This window comes from Mus musculus, chromosome 6 (genome assembly GCF_000001635.26).
Source record: "Mus musculus strain C57BL/6J chromosome 6, GRCm38.p6 C57BL/6J".
Classification (NCBI taxonomy): domain Eukaryota; kingdom Metazoa; phylum Chordata; class Mammalia; order Rodentia; family Muridae; genus Mus; species Mus musculus.
In genome coordinates this window covers 88,354,913-88,370,883 of record NC_000072.6, presented here as the reverse complement: position 1 = coordinate 88,370,883, position 15,971 = coordinate 88,354,913, and the positions used below count along the sequence as shown (strand labels likewise).

General features: G+C 45.4%; 1 protein-coding gene across 6 annotated transcripts in view; it reads left to right on the top strand.

Annotated features, from left to right (window-relative positions):
* The window catches only part of Eefsec (eukaryotic elongation factor, selenocysteine-tRNA-specific), a 189,219-nt gene that overhangs the window by 75,669 nt on the left and 97,579 nt on the right, over positions 1 to 15,971 (top strand). For 5 of the 6 annotated variants that reach the window (NR_149744.1, NM_023060.3, XM_006506465.4 and 2 more), the window contains 2 exons: positions 12,242 to 12,338; positions 15,237 to 15,401. The exons of the other annotated variant lie outside the window; for it this stretch is intronic. Coding sequence is in view for 2 of the 5 variants with exons in the window: in NM_023060.3 (NP_075547.1) it covers positions 12,242 to 12,338; positions 15,237 to 15,401 (262 nt within the window). In the remaining 3 variants the exon portion in view is untranslated. The remainder of the gene's footprint in view (positions 1 to 12,241; positions 12,339 to 15,236; positions 15,402 to 15,971) is intronic. 6 annotated transcript variants of the gene reach the window in all.

Here is a 15,971-nt window from a genome sequence, read left to right as displayed (position 1 = left end):
GCTTCCTCGGAGGATCCCTGTCAGTCTCTTCCACATGGACATAATTGGAGGTGGTTGTTATCACCACAGTGACACTGTTCGGTGTTCTGGGCTTTTCTGTTTATTTTCCCATAAGTGTTATCATCTGACAGCACACTTGATGCATCTTTCTTCCAGATTCCTGGTTCTTTCTTCTCTTAAAATACTTTTCTCTTTCTTTTACAGCCAGCGTAGAGCCCTGCTTTTCCCAGGCTCCCCTGGTCTTGACAACCTCCCTGGACCTGGCCTTACTCTCAGTCTCTAGGGATTCATTTATGACTCTGTGTACTCTGCAGGCCTGCATCACACTGGTGCTGTGGCCAATTGCCACATGCTCTTGGGAAATACTTCCTCCCTGAGGTACTGTTGCTTTGTGAATCGGGAGCTGGTGAGTTTAGCCTCATAGCCTTTCGAGGAGAAACGCTTGGCAGCCTGCGTGTAGCAAATTCTAAGCAGGGAAAACTGTAATGAGGAGGCTTGGCACTACGCCAGGGATTCCCACACACAGATCATTAAGTTAGCTGGATCATACAGTTACCCCAGAGGTCAGTTTTGCAACTTGCTTGACTGCTGAGAAAACAAGACTTGATAAATGATGGCCATTTTGGAAGTCCACTATTCCAAACTTAAAATTTTCACTCTGTTTGCTTAGATTTCTTTAACATGACTTATAAATTCATATATATATATATATATAATATAATATGTGTATATGTGTTGTTATCTAGGACCGCATGCTGGTGGAAGTCAGTCTGGGTGCACAGTTGGTGTGTCTGGACCACTGAGCACTATGATATATCTGTGTGGGTAGACTGGAGGAGATGGCAGTGGGTCAGGAGATGTGCTTGAATGCTTCTGGTGTCAGCCATGATTTCATTACAGGGCTGAGGGCTGCTATCAGGTTAGAGCCCTTCTTTTGGAACCTCACAGCAGCCTAGGGATTCCTGGACAGCGTTCCTCTTTGTGCCAAGAGCCAGGGTGGCTCATGTGCCGCAGGCCTAGAAAGTAGTACAACTGTCTCAGTGTGGTGAAAATGGTCAGGCACCCAGCAGTGTGTTGCCCAGAAGGGTTTGGATAAAAACCACTGAATTTCCAGATAGTTTACAGTAAATCCTTGGAGCCCTCTGCATGATATATACATACACACATGTACACACACACACACACACACACACACACACACACACACACACACAGAACGAGAGACACAGAGAGAGACACAGAGAGAGAGAAGAGAGAGAGAGAGAAGAGAGAAGAGGAGAGAGAGAGAAGAGAGAAGAGGAGAGAGAGAGAGAAGAGAGAAGAGAGAGAGAGAGAGAGAGAGAGAGAGAGAGAGAGAGAAAACACACTCGGCCCTAGACCTGAGGCTGGAAGCAGAGTCAGAGTAGGTATGCTGCTGGGTTCTAGTTCCAGAGCTTTGTCACCTATAACAGAACTTCCTTACCCTGTTTCCTGTGTAGAAGGTGCTGGACTCTGGCTCCTGAAGGGCTGATGGTACACTAGGCCTCTGGTAGCCCTGGCCGGTTCCTAGTTTTTTATTGTAGGGACCCAAGCCCTGCTCCTAGGCATTGGGATTCTTTGCTGAGCATGTGCCTAGTTCTGTGTATAGAGCAGGGCTGGGGTATTTACTTTTATTTTGCTTTTTGATTTTATGTATTAGCTAGGGAGAGGCCTGCAGGTGCAAGAGCCCAAGAAGGCAGGGACTCTCTTGAGGACATGAAGGACATATGTAGGAATAGGTTTTGGTGATGTGTCAAGAAGCAGGGATCAGAAGAAAGCATCTATTTCTATTAGTGTCACATAGAGGTAGAAACTCTGGCAAGGGCTCTAGCCCCTTGCTTGCCCATGGCTCCAGGAATCCTTGGGTTCAGTTGTGTGCCATTTGTACAGCCTGGTACAAGTGAGATTTCATCAAAACCTGATAGGGGGAGAATCAGGTGTGGGAGGAGACAGGGGAGAAGTACAGAGGATTGGGAAATTGAATGGTGGTGTATAGCAGTGGGGTATGGGGAACTGTGGGGGTGGGGGGAGAGGAGGGGAGGGTAAGCCACTAGAAAGTCCCAGATGCCAGGGAAGCAAGAGGTTTATTCCTAGGCCCCAACAGGGATGACATTAGCTGAAATACCCAACACAGGGAAGACAGAAGCTATAGAGACCATACCCAGGGGATAGGCACAGCCGCCATTTGAGGGATGGGGCCACCCACCCATTTCAAAAATTTTTAACTCAGAATTGTTCCTGTCTAAAGAAAATACAGGGACTAAGAGTGGAGCAGAGACTGAAGGAAAATGTATCCAGAGACTGTCCCACCTAGGGATCCATCCCATCTTCAGACACCAAACCCAGACACTATTGCTGATGCCAAGAATTGCTTGCTAACAGGAGCCTTGTATAGTGGTCCCCCAAGAGGGTCTGCCAGAGCCTGACCAATACAGATGCAGATGTTCGCAGACAACCATTGGACTGAGCACGGGGACCCCAAGAGAAGAGTTAAGGGAAGAACTGAAGGAGCTGAAGGGGATTGTAACCCCATAGGAAGAACAACAATATCAACTAACTGGACCCCACCCCCACCCCCAGAGCTCCCAGGGACTAAACCACTAACCAAAGATTACACATGTGGGGACCCCATGGCTCCAGCTGCAGCTATAGCAGAAGAATGCCTTATCTAGCATCAATGGGAGGGGAGGCCCTTGGTCCTTTGGAGGCTTGATGCCCCAGTGTAGGGGGATGCTAAGGTGGTGAGATGGGAGTAGGTGTGTGGGTGGAGGAGCATTCTCATAGAGGCAGTGCAGATGGGAGATGGCATAGGGGGCTTACAGAGGGAAACCAGGAAAGGAGAACAACATTTGAAATGTAAACAAATAAAATAACCATTAAAAAAAAAGAAAAAGAAAACTAAGCATAAGCTATGGGAATAGCAGACACTGGGTTCTTTGGAAATCGCTGGATAAGAGGGTATTTTAGTGAGAGGACTTTTCCTTACAGAGAAGCAAAATCTAGGCTGTAAGAAGACCTGCAGAGGTCTTGAGAAGAGTTCAGCAGATGAAGGTTGGGTGAGGGACAGACTTGGTCAAAGGGACTTGAAAAGGCTCGACATGGGCAGTGGGGTCTAGTGGTACTGAGTTCTTCCCAGGGCTCATCCCTTCAGTGACCTCTTCTTGGGCACCTACCAGGATAGTGGGAGTAATGGCAGTGGCCAAGAATCTTGAGAAAAGAAAAGACACGTGACTTGGAGTGTGTGACTCACTGTAGTGCAGGCAGGTTGATGTGGCACAGCTGCCATGGTGTTGGAGAACACTAAACTGGGTTGTCTCTACATCTTTCTTACCTGTTTCAAGGAAACACCTCAGCTCAGTCCTGCCATGTCTTTATAGCATCCCTAAGTTTAGCCAGGCTCTGTGCCTTCAGTGGGAAACAGTATCTAGCTAGACACTAATAGCTTTGTTTTGTTTTTCTTGTGTTTATTTTTGTAGCTTCAAAAGTAGACGTTTTTTGGTCCCCCAGAGACTGGGCTTTCATTAGTTAATTTTAAAAAGTCTGTTAGAGCAGTTAACAATTTTTAAAATGACACATTCATACCTTAAGCATAATATTTTCACTGAAAACACTTGCATTCATGTTCACCTAATAGAATTAGTGTCTAAGTGACAGAAGACTAAGCACATTCATACGCCCCAGCCCTCTTCTTCCTCTGTGGTGCTTTGCTGGCATCTGTCCCGCCTGTCTAGGGTGTCTTTGCTGTGTGAGCACATCTGTATTTGGAATTTGGGGCATCTCCTCTTTATGGTCTGATTTTGAAATATGTATGCTTCCTGCTTTGTGTGTAATTTCAGTTTTCCCCAAATGGTCACTCCCATTGTCTTGGATTCCTTGGATGAAGTGATGTGTGGGTAGGGTATGGAGGAGATGACAGGTCTTTGTGGTGCACTTGGGTACCAAGAACTATTCTGGTAGGGGCTTTCCATTCCCTCTGTCATGACCCCACAAGGTGGATGTCACTTCTCCAGACCACTTTGATGGAAGGAAATCTTAAAGCTGGACTGGCTTCAGTAGCTTGTTCTAGGTCACACAGCTAGTGAATGATGAGAAGTGTTTCAAAGCCAGCTCTGGGTTAGAGTGGTCAACCTAAGTTGTATGGCCAGATTAAGAAGAGTAACTAAAAGCCAGGCGTGGTGGCGCACGCCTTTAATCCCAGCACTCAGGAGGCAGAGGCAGGCGGATTTCTGAGTTCAAGACCAGCCTGGTCTACAAAATGAGTTCCAGGACAGCCAGGGCTATAGAGAGAAACCCTGTCTCAACCCCCCCCCCCCAAAAAAAAGAGTAACTAAGCCTGAGCTAGTATGTGCAGTTCTCAATATAATTGTTGTATGATAATTGTTGGGAGCCTGATTAATTTTTTTATTTTGGAAGGGCTAATGTAATTTTCTGATTGTATCATGAGAAAAGTCTCATTTTGTGTTATCAAATTTCAACATATAAATAATTTTAAAGACACAGACTATATGTTGTTAAATATAACAAGTAAAAGTCTTCTAGGAATCATTAATAAAGTTTTGAGTTATAATTTTAAAAGCCAGTTACATGATAGGTGTAATTGTAACATCCAATATTCTGGCCATTTTCTATCATTTTAAATTACAACAGAAACACCTGCATATCAATGTTCATGGAACAATATTTACAATTACCTGAGTTATGGGATCAGCCTAGGTATCTGTCAACAGAGGATTAGATAAAATAGGTGTGGCCTATGTATGCCCAATGGAGTTCTGTTCAGACATAATGAAATTATGTCATTTGCAGGGAAATAAATGCAACCAGAAACCATCAAAATTTAATCAGAGTCAAAAATACATGGCATGTATTTTCCTCCCATTTTTCTATCCTAGATATCATATAGACACATAAAACCATATATGGATATGTGAGATATGGAAGTAGAAATGAAACTATCTGTGAGAAAGAATAGCAATAACAAAAAGGGGAGTGGCTGGTAAGTATGTCCACTTTCATGGTACACATGAAGAAAATGTCTGTGCATCCTATTGCTGTGTACCTTAGATAGCCTTACCTTTCAACTTGATACAACCTGGAGTCATCTGAGAGGAGAAGCCTCTAAGTTGAGGAACTGTCTAGATTTGGTTGCTTGGTGAGCATGTCTGTGAGTAATTGTCTTGATTCGTTTTGTGTTTTAAATTATGTAGGATTGTGCTCATGAATAGACATTAGATTCTCCTGGAATTGAAGCTTTGAGCTGCCTGATATAGGTGTTAGGAATTGAACTCTGGTCCTCTGTAAGGGCAATGTTTTTACTCTTTATGGCTGGGCCATTCCCTCAGCCTTCATGCTAATTATTGTAGGAAGGTCCAACCCACTGTGGGTGGCACTATCCCTAGGCAGATGGTCCTTAAGTGTATCAGAAAGCTAGCTAGGCATGCGCTTAGGAGCTAAAGTGAGCCAGCAAGTAGCATTTCTTCATAGTGTCTGCTTCTACTTACTGCACTGAGTTTCTGCCCTGATGTCCATCAGTGAAGGACTATGGTCTGGAAGTGAAAGGCAGATATAACTTTTATCCTTTTAAGTTGCTTTTTGTTAGATTATTTTAACATAGCAACAGAAAGGAAACTGGAACACTATGTAAAATAAATACATACTGTTACAATTTTATTAGAAAACAAGAACAAATTATAGACATTAATTGCTGAATCCTTAATGACTGTCAGACACAAAGGCAAAACCATGATTGTTCTAGAACCTTTCATTCATTTCTTAGATAATATAGAACTCACAAGACGTGCTGGGTACCTGATGAGATGTTTTCATTGCAGTACTTCATTCAGGGCTTGAAGTAATTGTATCAGAGATTCTACTATCATCTTAATGAGGAAACTGAGGCACAAGGGTAAACGGACACTCAGAGTGTCATGGGGAGGAAATTGAGGAGCCAGGAAGTACTTAGAGCTCAGTGCTCTGGTCTTAGAAGCCTCACTGCAGAGCCTTGTGTTGATGCTGATTGTCCTTACAAGGACACTAATTCCTCTGCTACTTGCCATCACTTGTTCTTCAAAACCGGACTAGACAGTGGAACCCGGTGACACTCTGGTAGCCTTTGCCACATACAGAACTGTGAGTCCTTTGTCTGTTCCTTCTCCTTCTTCCTCAGGGAGATTTGTGAGCTCTCAGCTGCTGGTGCTGCGGTCATGGATTCTATTGTCTGAAACCATAAGCCTAATTAAACATTTTCCTTTATAAGCTGGCATGATCATGGTATTCTGTCCCAGTGCTGAAAGTAACTAAGGCACACGTGGACATGTATTCATTTCCTCTTTCCATTCCTGTGGGCATGTATAGTAGAATTCCTCAGCTACATGTCACTTCTGTGTTCTTTTTAATTTTCTGAAGCGTATTTGTTGATTAGATATATGATCTGTGTTGACAGGCTTCCTATACTTTAAATATGACATCCTCCTGGTCTCCATGGCTGGGACCAGCTCCATGCACTACTGCTCTCACATATGAGATGGTTTCTTCCCAAGCTGGGGAAATGCCCTCATCAACGGCCAAGGCTGTTTTCTGCCTAGTTGTAGATTTTGAGTTAACGGTTGGAGTTTGTTCAGCTTCTTAAATGTGCAGGTTAATATTTTCATCAAATTTGGGAAGGAACAGACCATGATTTTGTCATCCATGATGCTTCCATTCATTCTTCTTGCTTCATAAACCACCATTGTACTTAAGTTGCTTTGCCTGAGACACAGCTTTGCCACTGCAACTGGGTTCTCTCCTTCCTTTTCCCCAGATGGATCGATCTCAGTTGTCAGCTCTCTATTCTGCATGTCCAGATCCCCTCCTGACCTTCACTACTGACTGAAGTTTTCATTTCAGTTCTTGCATTTCCAAACTATGGATTTTTAAAAAAATTTCTGTTGTGTTAACTTACCTAGGGTGATAAAAAAACAAGCATCTACTTACCCCAGATAGGGAACTGATGACAGACCAAAGTCCACCTTAGCACGTTGCTGAATTTATTAGGGCTACATAACTCCAAGAGCATGGGCAGTGTTAAGGAGGCTGTACCACTAAACTCCCACACCCCCTGAGTGACCTGCTGCTGACAGCTGGGAGCCTGGGGCTCTCTGGGACTTGCAGGCAGCCCCACAGCTTTGGCTCTCTCTCCTTAGCAAGCATAAGGCTTACTTAACCTAGGGAAGGAAGGGCCCTGTGAATCTGATTTCAGAGACTTCCTGACACTTGCCATTGTTTCCTTCCTAACTCCTAAGGAACCTGTCTACTTTAGAACTTCCTGAGTCTTAATGAGCATCACAGAAGAATAAGTGTTTCAATTTGGAGGAAATTGTCACAGTATATCTGTGTGTGTGTGTGTGTGTGTGTGTGTGTGTGTGTGTGTGTGTATTTTGAGACAGGGTCTCTATGTAACTCTGGCCATTCTGAAGCACTCTCCATAGCCTAGGCTAGCCTCAAACCTATAGAGATCTGCACCAACTGTTACACTCTCTCTTGTGGTGGAGGATTGTCAAGTTGTTTAGACTTGGTTCATTTATTTGAACACACTGGGTGGGGGGGAGGGAACCTGCTATCAAGTCTGGGAGAGCTTCCTGGGGACAGTTTTTTATTAATTCTTTCTTATATGTGGACTCTTCTCTTGCTTCTTTGCAGTTGTGATGGGTAATGTTGGTTGTCAGCTTGATGGATTGATTGATTGATTGATAAGTGCTTAGAAGGCTAACATAACACATTTCTGGGTATGACTGTGATGGTGTTTTCAGAGAGGATGAACTAAGGGGTAAGACCCCTCTGAATATTGGCAGCCATACCATAGGTGAGGGGCCAAATGTAATAAATGAAAAAATCATGGGCATTCTCTCTCTCTCTCTCTCTCTCTCTCTCTCTCTCTCTCTCTCTCTCTCTCTCCCTCTCTCTCTCCCTCTCTCCCTCTCTCCCCTCTCTCCCCTCTCTCCCCTCTCTCCTCCCCTCTCCCCTCTCCTCTCCCCTCCCCTCTCCCCTCTCCCCCTCCCCCTTCCCTCCCCCTCTCCCTCTCTCTCTTTGTGGTGCTCCTGGCTATCATGAGGTGAGTTGTTCTGCTCCAACATGCCCCTCCCCTTTGTAATAGACTCTGAAACACCAAACCAGAATAAGCCTTTTCTCTATTAAGTTGTATTATATCATAGCAACACACGTGCGCACGCACGCGTACACACACACACACACACACACACACACACACACACAGACACACAAAAATCAAAAAACTCTGAACTATGCCTGTATAATAAATTTGGTTTGGTTTGGTTTTTTGAAACATGGTTTCTCTATGCAGCACTGAGTGTCCCGGAAATCACCCTATACCAAGTCAACTTGTCCTGGAACTCAGAGAGATCTGCCTGCCTCTGCCTCCTGAGTGTTGGGATTAAAGGCTTGTACTGTGGTCTCTGTGCCTGGCTGTAAAATAAATTTTTAATGAATCCTAGGCATTTATAATAGCATAATGAAGTAGTATTAGAAGTTACATAAACCCTCACTATACTTTGTTAATAGTTTGATGACTTTTCTGGGCAGATTGTGGAAAGTCGTTATTCTTTGTCATGGAGACCCTGAGGTGTCCACTCAGTGATCACTAAGGACAGGACAGTTTTCCCTGATGCCTGGATGTAGGGTGCTCCTTGAGGACGGTTTCTGTATACATGTGGAGCCAAGCTGTCAAGAGTTCCAGCAGCAGTTAACTGTGCCTTAGCTTTTACTCTCTGTTTGCATAGAACCTTGAAGTCAGAGGTGAGGGCCCACGTTCTTCTACGTCTCTCCTGAACATGCAAGTCCTGTGCCTGTGGTCACCCCAGTTCTCAGGATATGTGAGAGCTTTTCTAAGCCAGCTCTGAGCATCTGATTCCTTACCTTTTCCTGCTAAGCTTTTTACTCTTCTCCTTGTTTGCTTAAACAGTTACCTTTCACCTCATCATGCTGTTGACTACTTCCCTTTATTTTCAACAGAGACCCTCAGGGAAAAGGCTTTTGCAGTGAGAAAATGAGCTGCTCATTGCCCTATCCTGGGTTTCCGTCTACCATCATTATAAGAACTTAGTGGGAAGACAGCAAAGGGAAGTTAGGAGAAACTTCATTTCCCATGCAGGAGTAACAACTTAAACAGGAAAGGAAAAAAAAATTCGAATAAGACGCAGAAAATCAGGGTCCCTCAGCATCAGCAGGATGACAAAAAAAAAAAATGCTGTCACTCTCATAACTCCATTTACTCAGCAGGCTTTGGGGTGCAGCCCAGAGAAATTGGTGGTGGTATTGCACCTGAACTCTCTGAGGGCTTCAGATGTCAATTGAGAGATGTTCCTTAAGAGCAGGTCTGCAGAAAGCAGATCAACAACATGAGGGCTATGTCTCTTGTCTCTGTGGAAGGCTGGAGTCACAGGTTTCTGGAGCAGAAGGTTCTTAGAGGCTGGAGACAGCTACAGGAACAAATGTCTACAGCTGGAGCATGGAGGCTTACAGGCTGGGTCAGGAATGAGTCTCCTTGCCTGAGACAGAAGCCCTCATGTAGTGAGTTTCAACAGTGTCTGTCTCTGGCAAGTCTTCAAGGCCATCTTCCTTTTCCAAAGAACACAGCATCTGGGAGTTGGCCTACTGACCAGAGCTAGTATGAATGAAGTCATCATTCTCTTCCTCCTCTAATAATCTGACAAGTTTCGTTCTCTAGAACTTATTGGCTCAGATATATATATATATATATATATATATATATATATATATATTGCCAGCTGGGGCCTGATTGATTGAGCTGAATATGTGTACATGCAAAGATGGTGAAAACTGGGATCAGTTAGGAGGGAGCTGTCAGACCTGGGTGGGGAAGAGAAAGCCTCCCAAACTTTGAGCATGTTTTCAATTAGGTCGCTTTCTCTATCTCTTCTTCTTCCTCCATGTTGTAAGGAGAGTGAGAATAGAGGGTGGGGAACCCTCCTTTGGCCTTCCACATTTGTACCCGATGCCTTGAGCTTGCTTTCAGCTGCATGCAGAGCCTTCTTTTAGACTGCCATGAAGCCCCAATCTCAAGCCATCCATTCTACCACTGCTCTCTGTCAGATATACCCCACTATGTTAGGGATCTATTCTTGCATGATTCCACTTAGTTCTGAACCTTTGTTGCCATGAAATCTCTGGGAAGTGGGTACTTGGTTGTCAGAAAGGTGGCAGCCCATGACATTGATGCTGAGGTCAGGGTCCCTTCAATCTATTGTTGGGATATCAAACAGCCCATCTCTGTCTCCTTGCCTTCAGAGGTTTCTGCTCTTTCTACTCCTACAGCAAAGGCTCCAAATAGGCCAGATACACATAGCCTTTCTGATGGGGTCCTCTAGGGAACTACCAGATAGGAGAATTATTGTATTTCTTGGGGTCAAGTGCTTTGATAGAACTCAAACCCATTCTGCCCCTTCTAGGGTCCAGCAGACACTAGCTTGGTTGTAGTTGTCAAGGCCACTACAGAGTTGGTGGGTAGATGGAACAAAGCAGGTTTAAAATATCTATTTGTAACTTGTTCTCAGATTCCCAGCCATTTTCACTTTTTTTGTTCACATTTTCTTTGGTTAACTCTAGAGTTCTGAAAATTTTGGGTCATTTCTTTTCATGCTCTTGTTGCTTCCATGAAGAGGCTTTTACATGTGTTTGTTCACCATGGCCATTGATCTAGGTGTGTTCAGTCTGAGGTTCATAGCTGATGGATTCTCCTAAAGCCGACAAGTCCGTTTTTTGCTAGTATGCTGTTGCAGTGAATGCTCATAAATGAGGAACTTCCAAGGCATGAGTGTAAATTGTGGATTTTATACTACTGTGCCACCAAAAGTGATAAAGAGGAGACCAGGAGGGCATCCGTGAGGAAGGGAAGAAAGCCAAGTCCCACACTTAGAAGGTCTATGTTTAAAGTTGGCTCTGAAGGTTACAACTAGTGTCTTTTAATCTGCCTCTCCAGTCTTCATTTCCTTATCTACAACATGACAGAGCCATGGTGATGAGTTGGCTTAAGATATCATTGTTCTTGATATTGCGATATTGCTGTTATATAATCTATATAAAATCCCCCCCCCCCCCCGCCCTGAGACAGGGTTTCTCTGTGTAACCCTGGCTGTCCTGGAACTCACTTTGTAGACCAGGCTGGCCTCAAACTCAGAAATCCACCTGCCTCTGTCTCCCAAGTGCTGGGATTAAAGGTGTGAGCCACTACACCCGGCTAAAATTCTTCATGATATGATGATGAATAAGATAGCAGGGTATGAGATAGCACCCACACAGTAGCATATGAAATATTTTATGTAAGATATTGAAAACATGGAAATGGGATGTGTGGCAATTTGAATGAGAATGGATCTTTTGTTTAAATACTTGTTCCCCAGTGGGTGGACCTGTTTTGGAAGGATTAGAAAGTGTGGCCTTGCTGGAGAAGGTGTGTCACTGGGGACAGGCTTTGAGGTTTCAAAAGACTCATACTCTTCCCAGTCTCTTTGTCTCTCTGCCTCTTACTTGTAAATCAGGATGTGAGTTCTCAGATGTTTCAGCTCCCATGCCTGTGCTCTGTGATCATGGACTCTAACCCTCTGACACTGTAAGCCCCTAGTTAAACTCTTCCTTCCATAAAATGCCATGGTGTCTATTACAATAGAATGTAACTAAGCCAGGGGAAATTCATTGGTACAAAGCATGAGAAAGCTATGTTTAGAAGAAAAGACAGCATGGGGCTGGGAGGGATTATGAACTGCTTTTTCCTTCTTCCCTGACAGTGTTATTGTTAGTTTTGTTTTAATGAAGATGGCTTAAGTAAGGGATTCTCCTCAGCGAGAAGGGATTTCTAGATGCAGCTTTAGGAACTTTGGGATCACCAGTAGTCCTAAATTTCAGAGAACCAGATTGTATGGATCTTTTAAAGAGCTTGTAGTTTACGACCTGCCTAGATCCCTGCTGCTTCCTGAGGGGGCTCAGGAGGAGTTGAATTTCTAGGTGAACCTCTTAGGTTCTGATCTAAGTCTTTCTTTGTAGGACTTCTGTTTCACCTGGCAATGCAGAGCAGTGGTGCTACCTTCCCATGCTCACCTGCAGGCTGAAGAGGAGGCACGTGGCGTGCTCGGTGATGTGCCAGCAGCTCTGCTGTCTGTGCCGGGCTGTGCTGACAGCCTCTGTGACTGTCCTGATGGTTGTTCTATTTCAGATTCCGGGGTGCACCGATTATTCCCGTGGCAGCCAAACCTGGGGGACCAGAAGCCCCTGAAACTGAAGCTCCACAGGGCATCTCAGAACTCATTGAGGTACTGTCAGCTTGAACCTAGGCTGCTCTCTGCCCCAACCCTGCTCAAGTAGTTCTCCATGTTCCACTCTGCCTAAGAGGGAGGGAGAGGCAATCCTAGGAAGAGGTCTCCAAGGGCCTCTCTCTCACTCTGATATCAGACTCTTCACCTCCCTTGGAAACTGCAAAACAAAGGTCCATAGAAGCCCTGGACATTGGACTCTGCAAAGTTCTTCCTACCCACTGTGTTTCCTATTCTGCCCCTCCTCTTTCACACTTCTTTCAGACAAAGCAGTGCCTTTCTCTGTTACCTGTCCCTCAAGCCTCCCATTGCCCCCACCCCTTCCTCTCACTCTCAGAGAAGACTCAGTCTTGTACGCATATCTGATCACAAGCTCCATTCCTGTCCTTCAGATTGTGCAGTCTGCCTCCACCTAAAGCTGGAGCAGCACAGCACAGCCTCCATCCTGGCAGCCTCCACTGGAGGAGTAGACTTTTTTTTTTTTTTTTTTGTAGAACTATGGGCTCAGGCTGTTTTTCCAGGCTCAGTGGCAATGGGCAGAAACGGAACCGAATCATCCAGGTAGTCCAGTGTTGTTCCCCTCTCACTGAGCAGAGAGCACTGAGAACACAGCAGAAGCACAGAGCACAGTGACGGTGCTCACCAGCTTGCCAGTGAATGGAGCTTCCATAAGACATCACCCTAGTGCTCCTGCTGAATACTGGTTTCACCACTGTCCTTGTTCTTCCCCTCGCCTGGCAGGTGGCAGCAACATCCCAGAGTAGCCAGCAGACAGGGATGTGTTCAAGGTAGTATGGATAGTGATGTAAAGGGAGAAGGCAGTGAGGAGGAAGTACAGTTACTTCACTGGGTGCAGGAGCTAGAATGTGTGCTCGCATTGGCCTGCCTACTGTTCTCTGACTGGACTCAAGAGATTCATGGGTGTGGCTGCATACATCCTTAGAGGCTAAGACTGAGAGATGGGACGTTTGAGGCCAGCCCGCTTAGTTAGACCCTAAGTCAAACAACAGAAGAATTACTTGTCTTAGGTAACTCATTTCATGCAGTGAACAAAGTTGCAGTGCAGGGAAGGCAGCACCACAGAGATACTGTGAGGCTAAGTGAGTTACTAGGAGTGCTGTGTTTTCCACAACAGTGACATGATTTGGCTCACCAGGCTCCATACTTGAGTTCTTTACGTACTGGATCTCTAACACTTTCAAAGTTGGAAGGCTGAGGAAGAGTGAGATTCAGAGAAGTGTAATGACCTGCCCCAGTCCCTTTGTGGCAGTATGTGGGCACATCCCTCCTAAGATACTTCATCTATGGTCTTGATTACATGAATTGTCCTTGCCTGGGATGCAGGCTCCCAGATGTCACACAAGCCTCATCGGCCATGTATTCCCCCCCCCCCCCCAATCAAACACTCATGATGGGCAAGTGTGGAATGCCAACTTCTCTTGGAGAAGTTACCTCCTCTTGAGAGGCCTCTTCTGCAGGGCTGAGTCTCCCCATCTATCACCTACCTCACCCCCACTGTATGAAATGAATTGGTGTGGGCAGTTCTGTTATTGCTGCGCCTTTCTGTTGGGGTAGGATCTCATTAAGTAGCTCAAGCTGGCCTGGAACTTTTTGTCATCCAGCCTGAACCTTCGAGGGTGCGTAACATAATGCCTGGGCTTTTTACTGTATGTCAGGGAACAGAAGAAAGGACATAGATCATGTATTTACCTGCATATCTCAGTGGTAACTCAGACCCAGACCATGGTCAGTATTTGTTGGAGTCACCTGTACCCAGATTCCAGACTGAGGTTCACATGTGACTCCCATGTACCACCCCTGCTGTGTTTCACACTTGACAGATGTTTTCTTGTTATTTTGTGTTCTAGAGAACACAAATCTGGGACCCTGGGACAATTTAAGCAAAATCTAGAAAAATGTGACTTTGAAACATGTCTACAAAGTGTAACATCTCAGACCAAGTCTGTTTTAAATCTCTCCATTATTTTCCTAAAGGAATTGTTACCACAAGACAGTACTTTGAGAACACTTACTGCTGACCTGAATACCTAGACATTATTACTACTCTCTCTTGAAATCAGAAAGCAGAAAGCTCAACAAGCAGCGCAGACTCTGTGCTCTTTAAAAAAATATATATCAATTAGTTCTGACAGCGTCTCAAGCACATAAATAGCCTGAGGAACACTGGCCAGTTGTACTAGTGCATGTGGAAAGTCAGCCATGAAGGAAAGGCCAGACCCCAGGAGCCTCTGGTCCAGTGAACTTAGGTCTCCATTTGTTAGGGCCTTCCTGGCAGAGGGCACAAAAGCTCCCTGTATGCAGCCCTTTGCCTTGGACCTCAGGCATCAGCTGCTGCCCCTGGAAGCCAGCCTTCCACCCTCTCACCTGGAGTTTCCCCTCGTCCATTTGTCCTTTCCATTTGTCCTTCACTCACATGCTTTCCCTCAAGCACGGTGCCAGCTACTGGCGATCTCTTAAGTGCATGACCTTGTGGAGTAGGTGGGGATAGACAGGCAGATGTTAACAGCAGAGAGTGGACTGTAGTGATAGGTGGGGAGACTCAGCCATACAGAAGAGAGCTCTGTAGAGGTCTGCCTGCTATGGGTGCCTGGCACTGGAGTGTGGCATGGCAGGCAGGGCCTGGATGACATCTGGAAACCAGATGAAGACTCTTGGAGCTTGGAGCTTGGGGAAGAACTGTACATGAGGACCGTAGGGCAGATGTCCTACAGCAGCTGCCTCAGCTGCAGCATGGAGGCCTCAGCAGGTCCCTCTTCTCACTGAGTTAAGTTGCAGCAATGGTACTCTGGCCTGTGCCAGCTTGCAAGGTGGCCCTGGAGGATGCCAGTGGTGTAGCCCCTGTACCCATAGGTGTTTATAGCAGCATTTCTTTTCCAGCTCCTGAAGTCCCAGATTTCCATCCCAACGAGAGACCCCTCTGGACCATTCCTTATGTCTGTGGACCACTGCTTCTCCATCAAGGGTCAAGGCACCGTGATGACTGGGACTATCCTCTCAGGCACTATCAGCCTTGGGGACAGTGTGGAGATCCCTGCCCTCAAGGTCAGTCCTGCCTTGACTTTCATTTGTCTCATACACCCCCCACCCCCCAATAACAGTAGGAGAGAGGCCAGGCCCTTGGTCTTCAGGGCAACAGAGTCTAATGAACCTTTCTCAAGTTCTCTTCTACCTAAGGGATGAGGTAGCCTGCCCCTCTGTGACACCATCTGTTATTCAACCCTCTGGCTTCCTGGATTCTAGAACTACTGTTTTCCCTAGTCTCATAGTAGTGACTGTATAGTGTGAGCTAGTGGTGGCCCACAAAAGAGATTCCTAAAATAAACCAAGTCTTCAGGGGTAGGGTGAGCTTGAAAGCACATGGTCAAGAACCTAGGGTGCTGGGTGAAAGTCCAAGCTTTCTGAATATTGGCAAAAATATGTGTAGAACTATCTCTATGCTTCATACCCCAGCCTTAAATCTGTAGCCTTAAATTTATGATTCTCTTGCCTTGGCCTCTCCAGCACTGAGATTCATATGAGGGGTGTATGTGTGTGTATGCACACAAGCCACCAAATCTGGCTTTAGATCTCTGGGCACCTTTTTCTTAACTAAGAGAATCTTAAATCATACAT